At 37.2% G+C, this 26,454-nt stretch overlaps 1 protein-coding gene across 1 annotated transcript in view; it reads left to right on the plus strand.

Annotated features, from left to right (window-relative positions):
* The window catches only part of LOC107552286 (ceramide kinase-like), a 58,743-nt gene extending 33,311 nt beyond the window's left edge, over nucleotides 1-25,432 (plus strand). Inside the window, exon 11 of the mRNA XM_016234145.1 lies at nucleotides 25,309-25,432. Coding sequence (XP_016089631.1) covers nucleotides 25,309-25,432 — 124 coding nt within the window. The remainder of the gene's footprint in view (nucleotides 1-25,308) is intronic.
* The last annotated feature ends 1,022 nt before the right edge of the window (nucleotides 25,433-26,454 follow it).

Raw genomic sequence — 26,454 nt, forward strand, 5'->3', positions numbered from 1 at the left:
GTTAAAATGTGTAAATGCCTTGAAAGATCAATTGAACCAAACAAACTTAAAGCCAATGGAGACAAAGCACTAAAGGAATGCCATGTGGAATACGGAGAGACTCGCAATAAAGGCATTGCGTATTATTCAGTGACCACACAAACGTCTCTCAGGGCCGCCTCTACCTTTTAAAACAGCTTATTTAGGAGTATTAGAACTGAACGCAATAAATATGCAAATTGTTATTTCCAGGTGTTATTGATCACCTGTCCTCTGTGTGTTCAGAGAGGTCATGTGGTAGAAGGACTGGAGGATGTAATGTACACCTACTCATCATACCCTACATCATTAAACCCTTTGCACGTCCTGTCATCAAGAGCGATTCATTGAGACAACACTACAAACGGCCTCAAATTCACAGTTTAATTGAGCACACAGTAATAACAGTAAAACTATCTTCAGTTGGCGCTTGAAACGCAATGGGGACCATATAGAGCTAATGATCTAAAACCAGGACAATATCATAAGGGACATTTAGAGAGCACTGCTTAATGTCCCATGAGCCTTCATTGTTTTTTTTATCATTTCAACAAAATCACGATTTTTCTAGACCACTACTTCATGGTGTAACAAATCAAATATTGTTTTTGGTTGCTGCAGAATGTTTTCTATTACATTTCTGCTCATATGCCTGAATGTCAAACATCACATGTAGTATACAACTGCTGTGTTGTTAAGGTGTTTTGAGACTTTTTTAGCATGTAGCTGCAAGGTTCATCTGGATGGTTGCTAGGGTGGTTGTCGACCATTGCAAAGTAGTTTTGAGTAAAAAAAAAATAAAAAAAAATACACATTTCTATCCAGGTGCTAGGGGGTTGTGAATGCTTTCCAGGGTGTAGCTTAGATGTTGCTAAGAGTGTTTTTTTTAACACACTGCTACAGTACACTGTTGTTAGGATGTTCTCCTTGTTGCCAGGGTATTGCTAAGATATTTTGAGTGGTTTTAGCACATTGCTATACAGTTCCTAGGATATTCTGCTGGTTGCCACGGTGTTGTTAAAGTATTTTGAGTGTGTTTCAGCACATTACTATGCTCTAGTGGGGAAGTCGTCTTGGTCTAGAGGCCTAATGGTTAGAGAGTCGGATTTGTAACCCAAAGGTTGTGGGCTCGAGTCTCGTACCGGCAGGGATTATAGGTGGGGCCGTCAATGTACAGAACTCTCTCCCACCTTCAATACCACGACTGAGGTGCCCTTGAGCAAGGCACCGAGCCCCCAACTGCTCCCCGGGTGCTGCAGCAAAAAATGGCTGCCCACTGCTCCGGGTGTGTGTTCACGGTGTGTGTGTGTTCACTGCTGTGTGTGTGCAATCTGGGTGGGTTAAATGCAGAGCACTAATTTCATACTTGGCCACATGTCACTTCACTTTCACTATTATGGTTGCCAGGGTGTTGCTAAGGAGTTTTGAGTGTTTTTAGCACATCACTGTGTCGTTTCTAGGATGTTCTGCCGGTTGCCACAGTGTTGTAAAGGTATTTTGAGTGGGTTTTAGCACATTGCTATGCTCTATGATATTTGGCTAGTTGCCAGGTTGTTGCTAAGGTGTTTTTAGTGTATTCTTGTGCAGTTGCTAAGATGTTCTGGTGATTGTTAGAGTTTTGTTGTGTGGTTATGAATGTTTTTTAGCACATTGCTTTGAGATTTAATGCACTGTTGTGTGTTATTGCTATGGCATTTTTATTCAGTTTCTACATACAGTATATGGTTGCTAGTGCATTGCTGTGTAAGTTGTTCTGAGTTTTACCCTAGTAAAAAGTAATATATTTAAAATACATTTATTTCATACTAAGTATGGTTCAAATCTATTAACATATTTACTGGCATATCAGTCGAGACTTACTGATATAAAAATTATAGTTTAACTTTATTTGGATGACTACTTGTGCGCAATGCACATATCTTAATATTAAGCCTAAGATGTGTTTTATTGTCACTATTAATGAGGACTGTATGATCTTTGAATAAAATTGGTATTTAAATGCAATATATTTAAGTGTACCTGAAGTATACTTGCAATAGTTCCACTTTAGCAATTTAGCAGACTTTAAGACAAGTATGCCAGTTTAGTATACTAAAAGTACATCTACTGGGGATTTTTTGTAAGTACATAAATATGTAAATGTATTTGTAGTATACTTAGCATGAAGTAAATGTATTTGAAATACATTTAAGTGTGTTTATTTTTTACTAGGGTAGCATGTTGCTGTGCAGATTCTGGGCAATGCAGGTGGTTGCTAAGGTGTTTTAGTGGTTAAAAGTTGAAACAACCCAAAGCCAGTGCTAAGCAATATTTGGCTGGTTGGTCTCTTTTTTGTTTTTCATCAGAGCCTACCTGCCTTAATGCTTGCATTAGCAAATGGCACTAATTTACTGCACAATGAGAACATAAATAGCCAATATATATAAACATTTTAAAAATGAGCAGACCTTTAAAACACAAAAGGTCAATACAAGTCTTTCTGAGCAAGAAATACCACCAACAACAGCCGATTCCATTCTTGCTTTTTTAATTTGAAAAAGACAAAGTTAGAAAGCCTTGCACTTTTTCTCTGTCCAATTCAAGCAGAGTCGAAAGCTGGACTTTGTTTTCCCTGAAAGCTATTGCATCCCTAATGGTGCTTAAAGTAATTACACTTTGTAATGTTTCTCTTTTCTTTCCTTCAGCGGGCCCCATCAGTGTGTGAGCCGCAGCTCTCTGCTAAATGATGCCATTAACCATATTGCATTTGTTGCCTCTCTGGCTACCCAAATGAGTTTCAGTTCACTGAGAGTTTAATTGACTGAAAACAAGGTTTACTTAAAATTACAGTGGTTAGACCAACTTCCTCGACAATGTAAAGAATGTGTTTTGAGTCACACACTTAGTTTCGCAATAAACACCATCTGCAAGCCTTTGTTTTATGAGTCAGCACATTTCAGCTACAAATTATGATTTCATATTTCATATATTTTACAGGTCCGTCCAAACTTACAACGTTTAGTTAATGCTAAGCTTACATAAATCAAGTGCTTGACTCTGTTTTGGAGGTTGCTTACAAGCATGAAAAGCGTTTAGAGTTTTCCCAACACAATCTCAGGGTAATTTGTAACAATTTTATGGTTAGGTGGATAATTTGTATGAATATGTACAATCTCATTAAACCATTTTTATACGATCTGTTTACGCTCCAGTGATGGTAATGTTTAGGGGTGGGGGGGTCCTAAAAATTGTACCATACAAAATTTTAAAGCAGTCACATTTTCCTGTGAGAGCAGGTTGATTTTTCCGTATCTGCTGCCTTTGACATAGCAGTCATTAATTGTGTCTGGAATTGTAGTGCCATGTTCTTGTGGTACCATCAGCCAGTCAGCATTGTTCTGGGGCGCCAGAGAGATTAGTCACATGACATGTACAGCTCAGGTCATTGGCTTAAAAGGTTCTGCAGCCATTAATGAGTGCATGAACATACATGTTCTTAAATTGATTATGCCTAATAAGCTGACAAATTGAGTGGATATGTAAATGTCCAAACCACTGTCCTTTGTCTGCTTTAGCCCGTTCTCACAGTAGCCATCTTTTAAATAAGTACTTACTACCATTAGAAATGACATTCGATATAGTATGAATATGTGTAGATTAAAAGTATTTCGGACTGCATTCATTTGTCATGTTGTCATGTGCACAACTTTATTCCCATGGCCTCATGGGATAGCAAAGTGAGTAGTGAGGAAGTATGTACAGTGGGTACGGAAAGTATTCAGACCCCCTTAAATTTTTCACTCTTTGCTATATTGCCAGCCATACAGTTTGTGATTACATGTAAGCATTAGCAGCTAAATTCATTAGCCTTAGTTCAGGGACGCGGGAAGTAGGGGTGCTGAGGGGGCTGCAGCACCCCCTGTTTTCACATGGTTGCAAATGCAACGCCAGGTTGCGCTAGTGCCCCCCCCCCCAACATGGACACACACAGCACCCCCAACCCGAAAGCATCTTTCCGCGCCCCTGCCTTAGTTGCATAATTACTTGCCTTTTAGAATTATTAATTTAAAAGCTGCGGTTCACATTGACAAATTCCATCCAGATTTTCAAATTGGAATTCTGACAAATACTATTGTCACAATTCACTCGGGGAGCAAGGAACGAGGAAACGAGGAGTACTTGAATAACACAGTCTTTAATAATACACAGGAAAACCGAGAACAAGGAGGACATTCAACAAGTAGACCCGACAAACAAGAACTGAAAGGACTGGGGCTTTTAAAGGCAGGATAATTGGGGAGGAACGAGACACACCTGGAATCAAATTAACACAATCAACATGAGGAAAAAACTGGGTCACAGGGGCAAAACACACACAAAATAGTCCATAATCCTGACAGTTATATTGCACAATATCTAAACTTGTTTTTAATTGATGTGTTTATTTTAGTGGTGATTCACTGACATTACTCCAAACAACTATTAAAATTCCAGCCTTTAATTTGCAGCTGACAGCTTTGTTTTCAATACAAAAACCAACCTGTCAATCAACAGAAATGTTGCAGTCCACAGTGAGCAGATGTTTTCATGATGTTAATGATTTAGAATGTTTGTGAATTTGCTATTGATGATCAGATAATTGCACACAAATTATGTTACCCCAGCATGAGGATTCTTTCACAGGTGTGCATACTGCATTGTGTTGTATCATCCCAAACAAATAGGAATGAATAATCACCAATTAGATGTTTTTTATTTTATTAATTTTTTTATATATCATACCGTAATGAGATGAAATGGAGAGCAAATTAAGACTTTTGCTTAAAGGATAGTTCAACAAAAAATCTATCCTCAATTATTCACACTCATATTGTTTCATGACATTGACTTTCAGGTAACACTTTAGTATAGGGACCAATTCTCACTGTTAACTAGTTGCTTCTTTGCAATTCTTAGCAAAGAATTCTTCTATTCTTTTAATAACATATTATCTGATTATTACTACGTATTTAGCACATATTCTGCATGACCATATTCTACATCCCTAATCCGACCCAATAAACTTAAACCTAACTAACTATTAATAAGCATAAAATCAGTAGTTTATTGAGGCAAAAGTCATAGTTAATGGTTTGTTAATAGCGAGAATTGGACTTTAAAATAAAGTGACCAACTTTCATTCAAGACTTTATGACGCCTTTATTTCTTGGAGCTTAAAGGTTCATTAAAAATTGGGTTTCATTAATGTTCATTTGTCTTTCGAAGATGAACAAAAGTCCTATGGGACGACATAAGGAACTACATAAGAGTAAATGATTAAATAATTTTCTTTTTTCATGAACTACCTCTTTAAATCTGATTTACGGAAATCTTCTTTTATCCATAGAAAATCTAGGATTGACCAGATACGGCAAAACAACCCATTTATCTATGAAATCAAGTTGTTTGGTAAAACACTACAATTTAGCTTGAAATAAAACAGCTTTTTCCCCCTTTACCCAAAATCTGTGCTGTTATACAACACTGTATCCTCCAGTCACATCCTTGTTTTCTCCTATCTGGTCTGTTTGTTGATTATTGGGGAGTTCGAGCTATTGCACGGGCGAAAGAGCTGTGAGCTGACAAAGAGAAACAAATATTATTGTTAACTGATAAGGTTAAACTGACATGCCCCCAGGAGACAGTTTATCTGGACACCCGGGCTGGTGAAAAGAGCGATGGATTTTCACAGTCTTGGCACACAGAATAGAATGCCATTCCATTCTTTCCGGTGCACAACGAGACTGTACGGTTTGTCTCTACAAACATGAACACAAGAAGGGAAAGAAGAAATACAAATATGGGTGAATTTCCCCAAACCTGTCAAAAACATGTCATATTTTAGTTTTTAAGCAAATATTTTTAAGCAATTTTTTAGGACCATATAGATTTCTTAAGTAGCATTTAGGGGTGAAATGTGACTTCGATGTATTCATTCAAATAAGATTCCCTTATATATTGTATATCCCTGAATCCAACACTTTTATGTGATAAGCCTTCCGGAGCTTGGAACTATAGCTCCCCCAAATGGTTCTGTATCTGTCTCATTTTCCTTTTATTCATCTATCTCTCTCCCTCTTATTCAATCATTCTCTCTCAGTCACTGTTATATGTCTGGAGATGTTCCACACAGCAAATCCATTAAAACAAGCAAACAGTCATTCTCGTATCCAAATACGGTTCAGGCCGAGGGTGCGAGTGTCAGATGAGCTTGTAAAAAGGAACAAAGCTGCTGGCTTTTTCCCTTTGGGAAATCTCTGAAAACATTCATTTTTACCATCCAGGCTCAAACCACCACTGAGATATGGATCCAAATGGCCTCTGTCAGCCACACTGGTTATTCTGGCCTCGTAATGGTTGCGGAAGCATGTAATCCATTAAAAAAAAAAAAAGATTTCAGCTAGCACAACTGCATTTAGGAGCTTGTGGAATAAATTAATCATGGCTAACTGAACATTAAAGGACATATGACATTTATACAAAGCCCAAAGCCATTGATGAATGAATTTATTCTTGGATGGGAGCGAGAAAGTGATACATTCAAAATCATCACATCCCTAAAACAGAGTCTGTCTGTTTTAGGGCTGTCAAAAAAAAATTCGAATTTTGAATATTTGTCGAATTTAAAATAAAAATCCACATTCGAATGCAAAAACGTTGCATTCGAATTATAGGTGTGCGTCAGGCATCCTTATCAGTGGCACACGAGATGCGATGATGATATAACGCCTGTTTCACACATACTCCGACTGCAGTGCGTATGCAGTCCATGTGCGTTACGCATGCGGTGCAGAACCAGCACGGACTCATTGTGCTTTCACAAAGGATGCGTTTGCATACTACTGATCCGCGGCTGTTTAGGACACAAACACAACATTTATCCATTATTTTGATTTCAAATCATGTAAAACAAAAAAAACTTTTTCAGCATTGTGATACTCTTTTATCACAGTACAGTAACAATCTTTCATAGACATTAGTTTAAACTCAATAAATATAAACAACGTATTATTCATGCATTTGACTTCTAGGTTTGTATAATAAGTTGCTCAAGCAAGTGGCAACACATTTAAACACAGCATACAGCCTACTTTTCTTACGTTAAAGCTATCACAAACATTTTAAATTAAAACTCACCACTGACAGAAACAGTCGACTCTCGTGCCTTTTTTATTTTGCATTTAAATCTTTATTACAAGCAATCCCACGGGTCTTAAAGAACTTAGTTTTTCTACCACCACAAGTGCATCTATTATGTTGCACTTTCTAAAAGTGCACTTTTCCTTGTTTTAAATCTAGCCAAAAAAAATGGTTCTTTTAAGAACTGTTCACTGAAAGGTTCTTTACGGAACCAAAAATGATTCAATGGCAACGTTGCGAAAAAACCTTTTTGGAAACTTAAATTTAAAGTGTACTCCAATAGTGTACTTCGTAGTGTAGTTATAGTGTACTATATGTGGTTTGGGGATATCCCAGTGTCTGTGCATTTGTAATTTAAGATAGTTTGGTGGTATGTCACAGCCAGTAAGCTAAGTAATAAACACAACCTGCTGGTATATTGAACAGACTGACATTTGCTGCTAAACTGACCCCTTCTCTTTATAGCCCATTTCCGCTTAATTTATTCCATACATCCAAGCCAGAGCAGTGCTCCAGTCGAGCTAAAGAAGAGCTGTAATGACCACATTGATCATGACGGCCTCCGCTGGGACGCACTCTCTTCAAGGCTGACCGAACGGACCTTGTGCGCTCTCTCACCCAATCAAAAATCCATCTTCGGCCACCCTCCCAGCCCCCAGCCAATCAAAAGCTCATCTACCTTACCTCCTCAAGGATGGGATACAATCAAGAGCGTGTCTCGCCTCGGCCTTTCAGGTGGACATGTCTTTTCCACACTCTCTGTCTTTACTTAACCAGTGGTGACTGGTGAATGCTTTCACAGAGGTAAATCAATGAAGCGCAACCAACATTAGCCACCTGGCAACAGAGAAAAGACCTTGTTCCAAACTCAAATAGAAAATCTCATAGAAAAGTTAGTCCAAATCTCACTTGTCCAACTCAAAAGTTATGTGAGAAATAGCTAGACATACTCTTGGACGTTTTTTTCAGTTCATATTATCAGACATGTTAACTCTCTTTTCAGTCAGTTCCAGTCACCATAATTTAATTGTTTTAACCATAATTAAATTAACCTAATCTATATGATTATACATTTTCACTGAAAAAACATAAATTAGTATTGTTTAATTACTGGAAAACCATCCTGAAAAAGATATCCTGTTAAATTTATGGTAAAAAAAAGATACCTTTTAACTTTTAAAGCTTTGAACTGTTTCATTAAGTCATATAATGTTAATGTACCAGTCTACTTTTTACTTGTTATTTACTAATTCAGAATATGATCAAGATTGCATAGATGGGCATGTTTGGGGAACTTGGATGTTGAAAATATAACATTTAATGCCACTAAAATGGCTTGAATAAAGATTAGTTCATTTTGATTAAAGATAGTGAATGAGAGAGTCAGTAAAATGCTAAAATGATATTATCTTCCAATTACTATTAACTAAATCAGTGGTTCCCGACCACGTTCCTGGAAACCCCCTGTACTTGTTGCATGTCTCCAATGCCATGTCTATATGTAAATTTCTCTACTTAACCTGTGGGCACACACATCTGCCATGTTTGTAGTTTTTTAAATGCTTTTTATGTTCGTAGCTCTGAACCGAATCCTTCGCCAAAGCGCAATGGATTGTGGGCAATATAAGCCATTCAGTTTGCACGGTTGTGACTAGAAGGGTTACAGCTAAAACCAGAAACTAACAATAAATGAAATTTTCTACCTATTAGATTGTGTTTTATTAATGTCTACACCTACCCCAACCCTAAACCTACCCCTTACAATAATGCAAAAACAGTAATTATTGTTGTTGTACAGTGTGAAAAAAAACTATGCTATATTAATGTGCGCATGCACAGTATTTTAGCTGTTACTATTTAGGATGGATAGTATGAACATTGGGATGCAGGGTTGGAGGCTCTACTAATGAGTCGATGAGTTGAATCAGGTGTGTTTGATTTAGAAGACATGCAAAATGTGCAGTGGTGGTTGTGCTCCATGAACATGGTTGGGAATGAATGAACACAAGAGAAAATGTAACACTAAAGACCCCAATGTACGTTACTGACGACAAAATATTTATTTGAAATATAATATTATGTGGCACGCAGGGACTTGGCCTATATGTCATACTGTTTTTTTTTTCCTGGTAAAGGTAGATTTTAATCGCAAAAGCCATAAATTGGACAGAAGTTTACAGTAAAATTACATATAATGTTAAACAATTTAACAGCTTTTTATAGCTTTTTTCTGCAAACATTTTATTGCAGTGTACATTAGATATAAAGTTAATTAAATTAGTTAAACTATGTATTTCAAAATCTAATTTTGAGGTAATTTCAGCATTTACAGGTAGTTTGTAAGTGCTTTTGTTGTCTTTCAGCTGTGCGAGAGATTCAACAATCAATAATTCAGCATGTGATTTTTGTCACAAGTAATTAAACATTCAAGTTTTTATCAAACAACAGAACTCGGTGAATTAAATTGCTGTCTGAATGCATGTTTTAGTACAGAGGTGAAATGCACATTTTCTTTTACAGACATCACCCTGAGAAATTATGGAGTAGCGCTGACTCTGAATAAGAGGATCCAGAGGTGTTTGATTTGTTTTTTAGCACTTTGCTCTGCTGTGCTTTTTAATGGCAATTTTAGTTGGTTGCTAGTGTGGTCAGTCTGGCTGATTTCATAATGGACCAAGTCAAATGAGCCCATCTCCATTTCTTTATAATATTCTGTAATCATTGCACGAAAGTATGTGGGTTTTGGTTTTTTTTTTTATCTGGCACTTCTTTCCTCAACAAGCCCACATAAGTTTACGATGCAGGTGTTCTTCTGCTAAAAATATATTTTGGAAAATGCGAGTAGCCAAACAGTTTCCAGTCCCCATTGACATCTATAGTATTTTTTCCATACTATGGAAGTTGATGGGGACCAACAACTGTTTGGTTTGGCCAAAATGTGTTTAACCCTATAATGACTATATATGTTTTGATAAGCCATCTTGAACACTAGATAATCTATCCTGTCATAGAACTTGATATAAACTACTACACTGATACCGAAAGCCACTCCTTTCAATCTAGTGTCCTTCATTTCTGAAGGGAGCTATTGAGCCGAGCCCAATAGTCCTCTGGCCAACTGTCAGCACAGCTGATAAGACTACAAAAGAGTCAGTCACCGGCGGCATTGTGCAACCCAACCACAACAAAAGAAGACACGGGTAGTTCTCACTGCCTATCCATCTAAAAATATCTACTCTGTGAGTGAAAAGATCCCAGCTTTACTTTCAAGGCCTTAAACCGCGGTACGGGTGTCAGGGACGCCAGGTCTTTGTGTTCACGCCACATGGGTCATGTCCAAACAAATCGGCCAGCAAACCCTGTGACTGGCGCACCAATCAGAGGGTGAGTGATGTGAGAAGAGTATTTTCTTTTTTCATTTAAGGTAGTGACAGATGCGCTGGTGGTTACATAGGTAATGAGAACCATTTGTTCAGCTCCACCGCAGGGGAAGGATTCATCCAGATTTATTTTTAGGAACAGAAATGGTTCAAGCAGGCCCTTAGGTCTCTTTTGACTGTCTTCTATTCTACCTATACGTCTCCTTCTTGCCTCTTGAGTGTTATTCTCTGTCTATAGTACCTGCAGCATCCTCAGGAAGCCGTGCCATTTGTGCTTGAAGATTTTACCGTTTCATTTGAAAAGGTTACTGCGGAACTCATTCATTTTTTTCCCCCCTTCAGGCTGAAAATACCATGTTGCAACTGCAATCGATATTAAGGTATTTATGTGACTCCATCGATATCTCTAATTGTAAATTCATGACAGATCCGCTCGGATATGGTGATGGGGATTCTTCAAACCATCAGATCCATGTGCTCAGAAGCAGTGTATAAAGTCTGTAATTGCCATATTTAAGCAAAAAAGAAGATACCTTTATGGCAAATGACTAAAGTTAAATAAGCTCATTGGAAAAACATAATAAGTATTAAATAAACTGATATTAAAACTACTTAGGTATCAAAAGTACATGCAAATAATTATAAAAGTCACAGATTATTGTATCAATGGCAGTCAATGATTGGATCTAGGTCTATGTTATAGGTAAGAGTTAAAGAGATTGTTGGTCTTGGGGTTAATCTTAGTTAAAGTTTATAAATATACTTTTGTCCATTATTTCTGGGTACTTTTCGCCTGCTGTTTTATGAATCTTGTGAATTCAGACACAGTACTCTACCGTCCAGAAGTATATGAATTTTAGAACATTAAGCTTATGTTGGAATTTTAGTTTGGATACATTTCACTAAAGAATTCTAATTGAAGATGACAGTTATAGGCGTTTAAAACCAACATGCACCACCTCAGTTCCCAGAATTTTCTAATATATGCAGTTTATTATGTAACTGATATATTTAAAAACTAATATCAATATTTATCTTGCTAAATTAAAGCAAAATCATGTATAAATTTTTAGAGAAATATGTAAGTGTTTCTCTAAAAAAATATGTAAATATGTAAATACGAAAGGGAGCCAAAGTTCTGAACTTTACCCATCCCTCTTATACACACACTTTTAGCACCTGGCATAAAACCCCAGAGAATGCCTTCATAACACTGAGACTCTTTTTTTCATGAACACCTTCTTTTCCCTCACTTTTTCATTAAGTGCCCTGCACAATCAATAGACTCTCAATACAATTTCCACCTTTCTTATTTTGAAGTACTTGCACGGCACACAAAAGATTCACTGTATCTGTATGGCACATGCTGACTATTGAAGCCCAAACACATGTGCAGAGTCACACATACACACAGTAATGAGTGAGAGGAAGCTGAAAGAGCCCTATTCAGATGTCGGGCGTCTGCGGGGAGCTGATCTCATTCTGTGGGGTGTCACGGGGCAGGGCCGCTAAGATTACTGCATAATAAATGGAGCCGGAGCAAAGGCAGCTGTTAATTACCAACGTGTCCGTTCAATGGGTTTCTCTTGTCCCCCATCATGTCCCTTCTTTTGTGTCTTTAACCCCTCACCTCCATTTTCTTTTTTTTCTCCATCATCTAAAGGTTCAGCCTTTAAAAAAAATGATGCAGAGTCAGACAGACGTGCAAAATAGCAGACTCAGTATATTAAATTCTGATATTCCATCGATTATTATCAATAATAATAATAATAAAATGTTAAAAAGCTTGTGACCTTCAAAAAACAAAAATGTTAAAAATCCCCTCCTTGGACATAAAAGTATCTGTAGTTGAGAGCAAAGGATGTACATTATCTGTGTAATTAAGGCTTTATTGCACTGTAAAAAAATGACTGTGAATTTAACGGTAACAGACTGTAAAAATGCTACAGTAAAAACCTGTTAAATGGTTAATGGTAAGTTCCCCTACTATATACAGTGAAAAACTGTATTGGACATTGCATCTAATTTTACAGTAGTATACCGTTTTTGGAAGTGGAAAAAGAACGTATAATTTACAGTGAGTAACCGTAAATTGACATTCCCAAAATTCCCTGTGTTACATTTCAAATTTGATGTTTTTTTTGTTGTTGATGAAATAACTGTTTCTTAGTTTTTTCTTAGCAGTTTTGTGCATTAGGTTTGTATGTTACATCTAATGTTGTTAAATTAATGTTTATTGCAATATTTCAGTTTCATGTGTGTTACCATGATGGTGTTCAGTGTTTGTGTGAATGACACTGTGCACCTTCTATATATGTTGTGATGGGCTTTGGTTCATCATATGACTTTCTCATCACCACCTGCTTTTAGTGGTTATCAGTGTATTGCAAAGGTACAAAACAGATTTCAGTACTTCACAATAGGTTGGTATATTAACATTATATCAGTTAATGAAATGGCGGTATTTAAATGTAAATTTAAGTTAAAACAGTAAAACCTAAAATGTTGCTACCGTATTGTTGTACGGTAAAATTCTGGCAACCACAGCTGTCGTTTTTTTACCGGAAATTTTACGGATTTTTTTTTTTTTAACAGTGTGATTTTAACAAATGACTTGCTTCTTGCGTCAGACCAAGGCTGTGTCTCATTGCTCCATATTTTCCTATAAGTTTGATTGCATCATATAATAATTGCTGTTAATATTATTCATCGTCTGGTTTATTACGTCTTAAATTGATTTTTCCGTACTGCTGGTTCGTCTGGTAAGAGGAGAACTGGCCCCCCGACTGAGCCTGGGTTCTCCCAAGGTTTTTTCTCCATTCTGTCACCGATGGAGTTTTGGTTCCTTGCCGCTGTCGCCTCTGGCTTGCTTAGTTGGGGACACTTCATTTCCAGCGATATCGTTGACATGATTGCAAAGATACTATTTAAACTGAGCTGGATGTTGACATCACTGAATTCAATGATGAACTGTCTTTAACTGAAAAATTAGTGTTTACTATTGTCATTTTGCATTATTGACACTATTTTCCTAATTAATGCTGTTCAGTTGCTTTGACACAATCTGTATTGTTAAAAGCGCTATATAAATAAAGGTGACTTGACTTGACTTGATGTATTTTATCCTTTTTTTCCTGCCACAGAGAATAATGCAGTTTGTTGCTAAATTATATTGCCACATAAACAACAAAAGTCTTTTTTTACTTTTACAGTCAACATTCATTGAATTATTGTAAATACTAATTAGCTTCATCCATGATTTCAATGTGGTGACGTCCACTCAGAAAATGCAAAGATTAGTACTTGTCAGGGTTCTGTCACTTCGGTCTTGTGTAATTCATGGTTTTGTGACAGAGCCCTGACACTCGCGTCATGTCATTGTTTTCATGTGAGCGTGCGGCTTCGAGTGTGCTCGAGCCGTGCGCTCTCGTCTGCATGTACTGTTTCATGTTGGAGCGTGGTGTTCAGATCCCGGCACTCATGTCTTGAGTTTCGGGTTCGTGTCGGGGTCCGGACACTCGCGCTCCATGTTCTGTCTGTTGTGGGAGCGTGCGGTCTCGAGTTCGCTCGGCCGTGCGCTCTTCTGTCCACGTGTGTTTTGTGAAGCACGCGGTTTGTGTTCAGCCACGTGCTTTTCTTGTTGTCTTGTGTGAACACGCGGCTTATGAGTTTTCTCATTAGCTGCGTGTTCGTGTCTCTTGTTCTAGCACATGGCTTGTGATTTGTTTTGCTGGCCATGTGCTTGTGTTTTGTTTTGTGTGAGCACATGGCTTTTTGTCTTTGATTCGGTGTGCCATGTGCTCATGTCAATTGTCTTGACCCCTCCCATCTTGTTACCTGATTATTAGTTAATTTGCCCCACATGTGCTCCCTCGTTACCCTCCTCATTTGCTCTCCATTTATTCTCCTTGTGTTTGCAGTCCTGCGTCCGTTCGTTGTCGTTATTTCCCCCTGGATGTCTTCGTCAATCCCTGGATGTGTCCAGATCCTGCCTTGCCTTGCCTTGTCTTGCCTTGCCTTGCCTTGCCAGCCTGTTTTTCCCCCTCGGGGTAGTTTTTGTTGCTGTTTTGTTTATTTTTATTGTCATTAAAAGCCATTTTCTGCAATACTGAGTCCTCGCTCCATCCCTCTACCCGGATCCCTGACAAGTACTGAGGTAATGGTACAATAAAATATTCATAGTATAACAGGCTAATTAAATATATGATGAAGCAACAAACGAAAACATCCATGGAATTCCAATCAATGAAATCTATTTTAAGTATCTTCTAAAAGCAGGAAAACTGTTAAAAACAATCAATATGTAATCTCTTTACCCTATACTATAAGCTAAATTGTGTCACTTTATCCACTTTAATGCACGTTCTTAAATTCATCTCTTGTGAGTTGCAGTGGGCAACTCAGGCATGTGTCTTAATATTCGCTGCTGTAATTTACCTGCTGTTATGAACTACATCAGCCTCCATCTGCCTGCACTCACAAGGTGAAAATAGAAAAGCCGTGCTGTGCTCACCGGGAGAAGACCAATGTGGTGTGTTATTAACTCCTGCCCATGACATACACACAAGACACAACAATAGAGAGCAAAAAAAGAATAAAGGAGTGTATTTAACAAAAGTGTTTGATGTTGCTATTTTTAATCAATTTAGTAATTTGAACAAATCTTTAACCTTAAGTAATAAACTTGTCATGTTACTCATCCCAGAACATGTGTGCTACAAACATGAATGAGACCTCAGATCATGCCCTTTGTTGAGAACTAAAAAACACCCATATCACCTTAGTAGATCACCATGTTAAAAAGTGTTGTCAAGACCAGCTCATTAGAGTCCAGGCTGAAATCTAGTTTACCAAGTCAAGACCCAAAGAGGGTCTGAACGATTCAGTGAACATGCTTTCCTTTGGGGTGAATGTAGAGTCACATAAACTTTTACAACAAGACCAAGTCCAAATGCTCCCAACTCCATGAACAGACCAAAACCATGAAAGGTACTCAGATGGGACTTGAGATAGATTCAATACCGAGTCCAGTTTTGAGTACTACAACACTGCTAAAATTGCACAGATTATCTTCGAAACCATACAGCAATATCCTGGCCACCATTTAGGACACCCTACTAACACTTTCACCTTTGTTAGACTGATGAATGCTTCTGATCTGTCACTGTGTATCTGGCTTGCATAAAAGTTATTTTAATTTCCTCTAATTAAGCTTGATACACACACACCAGGAAACTATTACTGAATTCAAAAGAATGCAGGTAAAACTACTTTTAAATTGCATCCAAATAAAGTTTTACACAAAAGTTTAGGAAAGTTCAGACATTTTTTATCCCACTAATCATAAAACACAAGAATGTTTAGATTACAGATATGTAACTCCACATTTGTCTCCATAATTAGGTCCAGAGGGGAAACTTGAGTTTTTTCACACCCAAATCCCTCATTTCAGACAGCAAGCCAAACCAGTTTACCTTTATTGTTTTTGTAGATGTAGATGATATATGGACAATTAAAATGTATGTAAATGAAGACATCTGTTCCTTTTTAAAGGCATTTGGCCTAAAACCACGTGTGATCCATTCTTCAGTGGACTGTGGGAATTTTTTAATATATACTGTAGTCATGCAACATATGGAAAGCAGTTGGTTCAATGACAAAGGAGCCAGTGTAGATTTGCTCAGAGTACATGACTGCCAAACTAAGGCTGCGAACAAGGTAAGTTATTTTATTTAGACACACAACCTGGTCAGACAGTGTGGCAGATGTCTCCTTTGGATTCCACAACCTGAAGATGTTTGGTGTGTCTGTAGCTCAGCAATTCACATATGGAATTGCATATTAGAAACGTCATATATACACTGATCAGTCACAACATTAAACCACTAACAGGTGAAGTGAATAATATTGATTATATCCTTACAATGGCACCTGTCAAGGGGTGAAATATATTTGGCTGTAAGTGAGCAGTCAGTTCTTAGATCTTATGTGGTGGAAGCCAGAAAAAAATGAACGTTCAAATGACAAAATTGAGATTACAGCTTTGAATTCCAAATCACTAAAAAATATTTTTCATATCAAGAAAATGTGGTGCTTGCTTTTTCTAAACGCACCCTTATAGTGCTGTTCCGTGGTATGTTTCTCAAAAGTGCTGTTAGCCAACTATTATTGTAAGTTCCATTGTTACCAACATTATTCAATGATTCTGTTTATCTTGGAAACCATAGTTCGACTGAGCAAACAGGACACAAAAACTTGTGATATATGAAGCTGTATCTTCCACATTTTTATATAAATTTAAATGTACATACATTTCTTTCTATATACACTGAACAAAATTATAAACGCAACACTTTTGTTTTTGCCCACATTTTTCATGAGCTGAACACTTGGCCCACTCCAAGCAGGGCTCGAATAAGTGACAGCCAGTATGGAAGGTGGACGCGCTAACAAGAAAGCTACAAGGTTTACTGCGCAGCACTACTAGCTGGCCTCTGTTACACCCATCATACCACTTGGCAGGTGAAAATACCAGGTCAAAAGTGAGATACACCTGGACATTTAATGCGTTTTTACTGATCAAATAGCAATCTGATTTGTTAAAACTGTTCCATGTACACTTTGCCACATTAATGTGTCTGCAAAGCAAATATAAATCTGGTCATCAATCTGAGTTCACATAAAGAAAGCAACAAGTATGAGCTGCATTTTATTTATCATTAGCTAAGCTCAAGATCACAGACAGCAATAGTAAAGAGAGCTGCATCAGCACTGGTAAAATAATTTAGTCTCACTACTTTTAATGAAGATTATTGTGTTGAGCGTCTGTCATATCTGGATATAACATGTCATATTGGCTCTCACACATTTATTTTAATTTTTACACATGGTCTTTTTACAAATATATAGCTATCTGATCAGAAAAAAAGTGAAGTGACCAGGTGTAAACAGGCCCATTATGTCCATAGCACAAATGCTGTTGGACATCTACTAGGTATTGTGTTAGGGTTTGTATGAGCAAGAGTAATAATAATATTCACACAAGTGCCACCAATAAGCCATAAAACTTTGTTTTTCATTGTGTATTTGTAACTACAAGACAGATTTACTTCTGGATACCAACCTTGCTTCAAACGCAGCAGCATTGTAGAACATGACACATAACCTGAAAGAAACCACGAAGAACATTGGTAAAGAGCCATTGCATGTCTATTTTTGGCTCCAATTGGGGAATCCAGCAAAGAAAGTCACTGTGATGCCCCTGAAGACAACATCATGATGTTGTTAACTAGGAATCCATCTTAATTAGAGTTTTCTTTTACCACAAACACAAACAGCCAGTAAATGAAGTTCAGGCTGAGCTGATTGTGACCTGAGCTCAGGGTTCCTGTGGGCTGAATATGGCCTCTCAGTGGCTCTATGGGAATGAAAGCTGACTAGGGCCCAATTGTGATTTATGTCAGCCAGAGTTTGTGGAGCAGCGGGTTGCCAAGAGAAGATGAATACAAGACCCAACTGCAGGAGACAATCTGATTACACCACACGGCGGCCTTTCATCTTCATTTCACCACACCAAGGCCCAGTCCAATGGTGATGGGGGAAAGCCCCTGCAGTTGCCTAAAAAAAAAGGTTAAGGTTATGAGGATAGCAGAAGAAGGGACAGAAGTGTTCTAATCACCATTCCTAAGGTTATGGGATGAATATGATTTACAGCTTGACAGCTTGACATTGGATCTGGCATCTATTTTAGAAGATTCTCATGCCTGGGGGATCTTAATAAAAAAAAAAGGAAAACTGATGATTTGATGGTCTTAGCTGGTTTAGCTGGTCAAGTCAAGTCAAGTCACCTTTATTTATATAGTGCTTTTAACAATACAGATTGTGTCAAAGCAACTGTACAGCATTAATTAGGAAAATAGTGTCAATAATGCAAAGTGATAATAGTAAACCAAAACTCCATCTGTGACAGAATGGAGAAAAAACCTTGGGAGAAACAGCATTTTTCCTCTGGCCAGACAAAACCAGCAGTTCAATTCTAGGCTGCAGCAAAGTCACATTGTGCAGAGGACTCAACTGGCTCCTGTGGTCCCCTAATGTGGCCAATAACATGGATGGGTTTAGTATGGTCAGTCTGCTAGTCTCCTAGCCTGCCCTGAGCAACTGAAAAGTGCCTCCAAAACCATCTAAATTGATCATGCGTTGAACTGTATTCTCTGTACATACAGTATGATTTTAAAAAAAGTGTAATTATAAAAATGTGTCTAATACTTTTACTCAAAATGGTGTATTTTCCAAAAACATCTTAAACCAAACTAAGGCATGAAAACAAGTTCTACGAACCTTCAAAATTGGAATCTGGATCTGACATTTTAGCAGATTCCTCACGTCTTACACCTGGGGAATTCTGCTGAATATAAATTGGGGTTTGCTGGTCTAACCTGGTTTAAGCTGGCTCTCAGTCTAGTCAAGTTGGTGTTTAGCTGGTATATATGGTCAGCCATTTGTTCTCACTGCCTGACCAACTGTATGGTCAGACCCCTCTAAAACCATAAAAACAGACCAGCCTAACAAGACTGGCCAGGCCGGGAGACCTGAGGCTGACCTCATATTTACAAATGAACACAGCTAATTATTCAATAATAAAAATTTATATACCTTGGGTCAAGGTTGCAATGATATCATTGTGGCCTTTACTTTAAGTAAAATGGACCAACAGACACTCTCTCAGTTTTATATTCCTCAACGACTCAGAGGACACCATTTTTCGTGGCATGCACATGGCCCTGCAGGTGCATTAACAGGTTATTGACTCAACCTTGAGCATAGTGCTGAAAGATGTGATTGCCTCGACTCCCTTCACACAGATCAAAGCTCTACTGTTTGAAGCTGAGTAGACCACAGAGACCATGAGCCAGAAAAAAAAGACCTCCGTATTAAACATAAATCACTTAGCTGAATGGATGTCTTACCGGCAGTGACACAATCTAACAGGCTAGAGTTAAAAAGATTGTGAAAATGCTGATGGCTAATCTAGAGGATCCGTGAACAGTCTGCAGTTTACTAACCTGCTAGAAGACAACGAGACACGGGTCACCAGCAGTCATTGGGAAAAGTCCCTTCCAATGAGGATACTGTCACCAGCTGACAGGGAAACTATTGAAGGGTTAAGAGGTGTATGCAGGGAGCAAAATGGAATTTTTACCTACCAATGGTGGGTAAAGTACAGAAATTTACTGGCTATAAATATTTATTACCTGACATGAAACTGTATTTTGCATTTTTATTACAAAATATAATATATATTTGTGTCCCTATAAAAATAACATTATTCTTTCTTGCATATCTGTGACAAAATCATCTTTCAGACACACTTGTCAAAAACATCAGGACACGTTGTGATTTTGTTACAAATATTTTATTTTGGTACGTTAATGTGATAACTGTATGCAAATTCTCAATACAAAAATCTTGCATCCTAGATAAAAGTTTTGGTAACAATTTACAATAAGGTTCAATCACAATCAGTTTTCAGTTTTCAGTTGTGATTGCATTACATCGCATAAATTAACAATGCAGCAAACCATTTAATAATTTATAAATAGACTTTTGTTTATTGTTAATTCATTTACAGTATGTTCATAATATGTTAACTAAAATGTATAAACTATAAATTTACTTGAAATGTTAGAATGTTTTAGAACACTGTATGTCGAAATTAACATGAATTATAATTCATAATGAATGCTGTAAAAATATTGTTCATAGTTGATTGATGTGTAATGCACAAACGAATGTCAAACAAATTGAACCTTACTTTAAAGTGTTACCAAGCTGTTATCCGATGTGCCAGTGTATTGTGCAAAATATAATTTCTTTAGTAGTTTCTAAGTGCGATTTGTCAGTGTTCATTTTTGACCTTTGCTCTACCAAGAAAGGGAATCTTCAAGCCATTTATGGTCATCTTCATTTCTTCATTGTATCTTGCTTGGCCCACACTAAAAATATACAGCTTTCCATCTACACTAGATGCAGTGCTGTTAGTTTGAAGAAGAGACAGATTTTCGGTCGTACAAAGATACAGTATGAATCATCATTGTTGGTCTTATATACTGTCCATTTGAGAGAAGTTAAACTTCATTTGCTTCAAGAGAATGAATCATTTCTTTATTTTGCATTTGGTTACTCCTCCCAGACCTGAAAGCGGTACACCACATCTGATAGGATGTCCAGTGTTGCAGATGGATGCCATGACACCTCCTCAACAAGAGGGGCCATGAGAGATTGACTTACATACTGTACTGGACACTAGCCAGTGTGTCATGTCTTATTTCTGCTCAGCCGGAGGACCGTAATGCCAGTTGTGGCAGCTTCATAAGTGTGCCTTTGACACTTCATTGACTCCGGCTGCAGTGCGATGCTGACTGCGAGATTGAACCTGTTTGCAGTCAAAATCCCACATGACTTCAATAAGAACAAGGTCAATAAGTTTGACAAGGACCCACAAGATGTTTGCAGTGTCATTTACTGTACAAATGTATGACTTCTGCCTATCCAAACCAAACACTGACCCCTGTGATTCTTTTCCTTAATGTTTTGAATGTGTCAAGCTCTGATAAAGGGTTTCTTAATGTTCCAAATACTTTAATTTAGAAAGGAAGAATTCAATTGAAAGTGACAGAAAACACTATGCATTAATATAAAAAGTATTATAGTTTCCACACACACACACACGCACACACGCACGCACACACACACACACACACACACTCACACACAAAAGCATCACTACTGTTCTCAACAATAATACTAATAATAAATGTTTCTTGGGCATGAACATTTGAAAAAGTATCATAGGAAACAGTTTGACCCCCTTAAAATGTTTTTAAAGTAGATTTTTCATCATCTTTTTTCACTTGTAATTCAGCTAAATAATATATTCTCTGATAAAGGGTTTCTTAATGTTCCAAATACTTTAATTTAGAAAGGAAGAATTCAATTGAAAGTGATAGAAAACACTATGCATTAATATAAAAAGTATTATAGTTTCCACACACACACGCACGCGCGCGCACGCACACACACACACACACACACTCACACACAAAAGCATCACTACTGTTCTCAACAATAATACTAATAATAAATGTTTCTTGGGCATGAACATTTGAAAAAGTATCATAGGAAACAGTTTGACCCCCTTAAAATGTTTTTAAAGTAGATTTTTCATCATCTTTTTTCACTTGTAATTCAGCTAAATAATATATGGTTCAATATAACTATAGCAGCTGATCTTTCGCTGGATGTTTAGAAAGCCCAATGAGTCTAAGCGAGCCATCATTTTCACAGTTATTCTACTATACATGTTTAATGACACTGTTACTGTAAAGTAACTCCTTACTAAAGTTTCTCTTGACCAGTTAAAAGACTTTTTAAAAAGGAATGTTGCATATTATAAGGTCAAACTTGTCAAAACTGCCCTTATGCTACTAAATGACTCAGCCAAGAACATTCTACTCCCTCCTGAATTATCATCTGGATGGCGAGATCTCTCCAACTGTGCCCAACATCATTAGGGATTCTCTAGGTTTCTCTGCAGGCAGCATATCCATCATTAAGATTAATGCCTTACCACATTTCACATTCCTATTTTCATGGCAAGCCTCTGTCCAGCTTCTGGTTATTTTGACAGGGAACATCCAAAGATATCTAAATTCAACAGATTGTCCAAAAATGCACTTTAGTATGTTAGTATGACCAAAACATGCATGGCAATTTTCAATATTAAACTGTATTTCTAAACTATTTCATTTAGAACTTCCAGGCAAAAGGTCATAGATAATGTAGGCTGCAACAGATATTATATGAAAATATGTTATGATTTGATTTCACATTTTTGTTGACTTCAGGTAATTGACCTGTTTTCATTAAATAATATGCAATAAATACCACTTAATTTTTGTATTGGACTCAAACAATATATATCTGTTTAATTGTTTTAATAAAAAAAGAATAGTATTCAAAGCATGTTGCACCATATCTGAATAGACAATTTGTTGTTGTTCATTTATAACGTTCATTTATTTTCAATCTAATTATATTATAAATATTCTAATATTTAGGTTCTCTAACATCTCTGCACTGATTCTAAGTACAACATTAGCATTAACTGTGTAAAGTTCCAGTTCATAATAAAGTTGACATTCAATTGATGAGTGCCAGTTTTATTTACAGGCAGAGAGACAGATGGATAGTGAATTCATATTTGTGACCCTGGACCACAAAACCAGTCATAAGAGTCAATTTTTTTAAATTGACATTTATACATCATCTGAAAGCTAAATATATAAGCTTTCCATTGATGTATGGTTTGTTATGATCGGACAATATTTGTCCGAGATAAAACTATTTGAGAATCTGAAAAAAATCAAAATGTTGAGAAAATGACCTTTAACGTGGTCCAAATGAAGTCCTTAGCAATGCATATTACTAATCAAAAATCTAAACGTTTTGATATATTTACGGTAGGAAATTTACAAAATATCTTCATGGAACATGATCTTTTACTTAATATCCTAATGATTTTTGGCATAAAAGTCGATAATTCTGACCCATACAATGTATTTTTGGCTATTGCTACAAATATACTTGTGCTACTTATGACTGGTTTTGTGCTCCAGAGTCACATTTGTGGCATAACCAAAGCATATAAAAACGGCATAAGCCTTTTCATGTCCAACCCACACTTCTTCCTTCAATAGGTAATACCTGAAAGCGAACACAGCAAAGTAAACTGCACTTTGTCTCCTAACAAAAATGGTCACATATCTTTCTACTCACTACTTTCTACACACACTCGCTCTCTCTTCATGTGCCTCCTGTGGGCAGTGTTGTTTTATTGGGAACACCTGTACTGTCTGCACTAAATTAATTTCTAAAGGCCGGTGGTGAGGGAACTCCGCCACCCGCAATAAATTCAGCTCACAGGGGAAGCAACCAGGGGAATCAACTTTCTAAAGCTACACTGATGGGAGATGTAGTTCTTCTGACACACTGCACTATTTGTAAGTCTGAGAGTGTGTATTTATGCCAGGAGGAAGAGGAAAAGAGCTTTATGTAGAGACATATGTCATAAGAGGGGGAAAAAATATAAGTGAATTGAAGTGGTGCTATTAGCACAACAGCCCTGTAATCATCTTAACGCAGTGTCTTTTCATAGCCTGGCTAAACGAAAGAGCTTGGTCCTATAATTGAGGATAATATCCTATTATTTTAAAGCCTTCATGTACTTGGGATTGGCTCTGAGAGCTTTAGATATAGTCTTATGATCTGATAATGCTGCTCAAGGGCTTCTGGGTCGCCTATTTTAAGGATCATTTTGAGAGCAAATACAATGAAACCAGTACTATATAGTTCTCTGCGTAAAAAGCCATCTGAGCCTCTTCATGACAGAGAACCATATTTACAAATGAAAGCAAATGAGTAGAGCCCAAAATTCAGAGTTTACCATCCTTTTGTGAATAAGAATGATTATGGAGTGATATTGTTATGTCAGAATTATGTATTTGCAAATTTATTAGGAATAGGTGGAAATTAATGCTAATTTGGTGGAAACTTTAGCTGCCTTTTATGGAAGCTCAAACTTCATCATTTTGACAAATTAATCAAATTTGGACGAAAAAAAAATAACAACGGTAGCACTTTATTTTAAGGTGTCCTTGTCACACATGTTGCATGTACTTACTATTATAATAACAATAAATTATGCATAATTACATTCAAGTAACCCTAAACATATAGTAAGTTAATTAGTTTTACACCCTATTCACATAAAATTGCTTTATATATAATTTATTACAATGTTATTACTATTCATTCTTATTTGTTTAGTATTTCCAATGAGACTTCAGCAAAGCATAAAATAGATCAATAAAGCATCAATTATGCAATTAATGCACATCTTTTGTGCTCATATAGTTGTGTTAGCACTAAAAAGCTTCCTTTTGTCACTGGATAACAAATAGAAAGACAACAGTGTTAAACTGCCCAACACAATCTTCTTTAAAAAAAAAGACTAAAATGTAATTACTAAAAATTACAGCTTGATGTTCTTTAAAAGTCAGCACACAGACACATTTACAAGGAACATTTAAAATAGAAACATTTAGTGTGGAATCAAATATAATCGTTGCTGTTTTGATCATTTGCAGACCATCCGTTTGGGCTTGTAAAAAAAAAAGAAGCAATTAGCACAGCTTGTTTCCCTGAATTCATAGTTTGGAGACAAACACTGTTTCGTAGGACCTTTGATTCCCACAGTGGAACAGCAAAGCAGTATGTAAATACTGCAGCTTAAAGTGCTTTTTCCAGCTTCCTGTCACCACAGGAAGCACATATTCACCAGGTAGGGGGTCTTCAACATCACATAAAGAACAACTGCTGGGACAGCGGAGGGCCCAACACATCCAAAGTGGTTCAACCCTCTGAGAAGCAGCACTCATTCCAACCAACCAAAACTCCAATTTAAAAGCTCTCACCACCATTACAAATGCATCTCACAGAGCACAAGAGAGACCACACAGCAGCCGGCCAAATCTTTTCTCTCTCTCCTCAAGACAAGAGTGGCGGGTTTACTCGCTCTGTGAAATACATCGACCGTTCAGTAGAAATGAAGACTCGTGGTGTCCATGGGAGCCCCTCGAATGGAGACGAGGCCTTGTAGGGGGACCACTCCCATGGTGCTTTGTATCTGTAGCCGTGGTAGCTCAGAGCTGTCCAATGGGAGTTCTTATGTTCTGATTATCTGGTACAGCTTGCAAGGAGAGAAGCTGCAAAGACCCAGGCAGGAAGGTCGTAATGGGCCAAAGATGTGTCTGTGAACAATGGTGATCTCTTATTATGGCTGTGGGGAGATAAGCAGCGTTTCTTTTGCTTGGCATGGCATTAAAAGCACACTCGCTGTTTCTGGAGCGATCACGGCTGGTGAAGACTAGGAACAGCAGCCCTGCAGGTTCATGTTATTGCTGCATGAGAGTTTGATGCTCCGAGAGTGCCATATGGTGGTCACTTGATAAACTGCAGCAATGTACTACACTTCACTAGCCAGTAAAGATGAGAAAGTCAAGCAGATGAACCAAAGCTCATTACACAAGCTGCTTTTACGCAAGCAGAGGAGGTAAATTAAAACATATAGAAAGTGCTAAGTTTCATACACAATCAGCATACATGATGCTAAAATAATGCAATAGACACTAATGTAACAACATAAGATATAACATAAAACCCTATAGTACATAACTGCAACATATGTCAATGAAGTGTCACAACAGGAATTCTACGAATGTCAATTAACGATGACTTTATCATTTTTTTATTTCCTAAAACTCTAAATATTACAGTGTATAAACAGTGTTCTTGCATTAAATGTAAGGAGTTATTCATAGAAACTTAATTTTAACCAATTAACAGGTTGTTACCACAGAAGTTTTACAATATTTTACCATTAAGATCACAATCATTTTTTGTTAGACAAGTCTGGGCGGCTAATAGAGGCTACTGTAATTCTGTAGTAACACAGGAACTGAAAAAAAAAGATCAAATTCCACTTTTGCTCTGTTTCCCTTTTAAATAAAAGACAAAATGTAAAGACACGAGATGGCGAAACAGCTGTTTTATGGCAATTTAATTGTAGGCTACCAGATTTTCACCTCAGAAAAAGATTTACCTGATATGTTTCATGGCTTCCTGTATTTACAAGCTAAAAGATTGTTTCACACATCCTAAATCTATCTCCAAATGCAAGGGTCAGTGGATCCTTGAGTGAATTAAACACCTCTTTGTGGAGTTTGGTAGCTGAGGTTTGATAAATAGCCCTGATACGCAGATGAACTAATGTATGGCA

Source organism: Sinocyclocheilus grahami, unplaced genomic scaffold, assembly GCF_001515645.1.
Source record: "Sinocyclocheilus grahami isolate Dianchi unplaced genomic scaffold, SAMN03320097.WGS_v1.1 scaffold445.1, whole genome shotgun sequence".
NCBI classification, from domain to species: domain Eukaryota; kingdom Metazoa; phylum Chordata; class Actinopteri; order Cypriniformes; family Cyprinidae; genus Sinocyclocheilus; species Sinocyclocheilus grahami.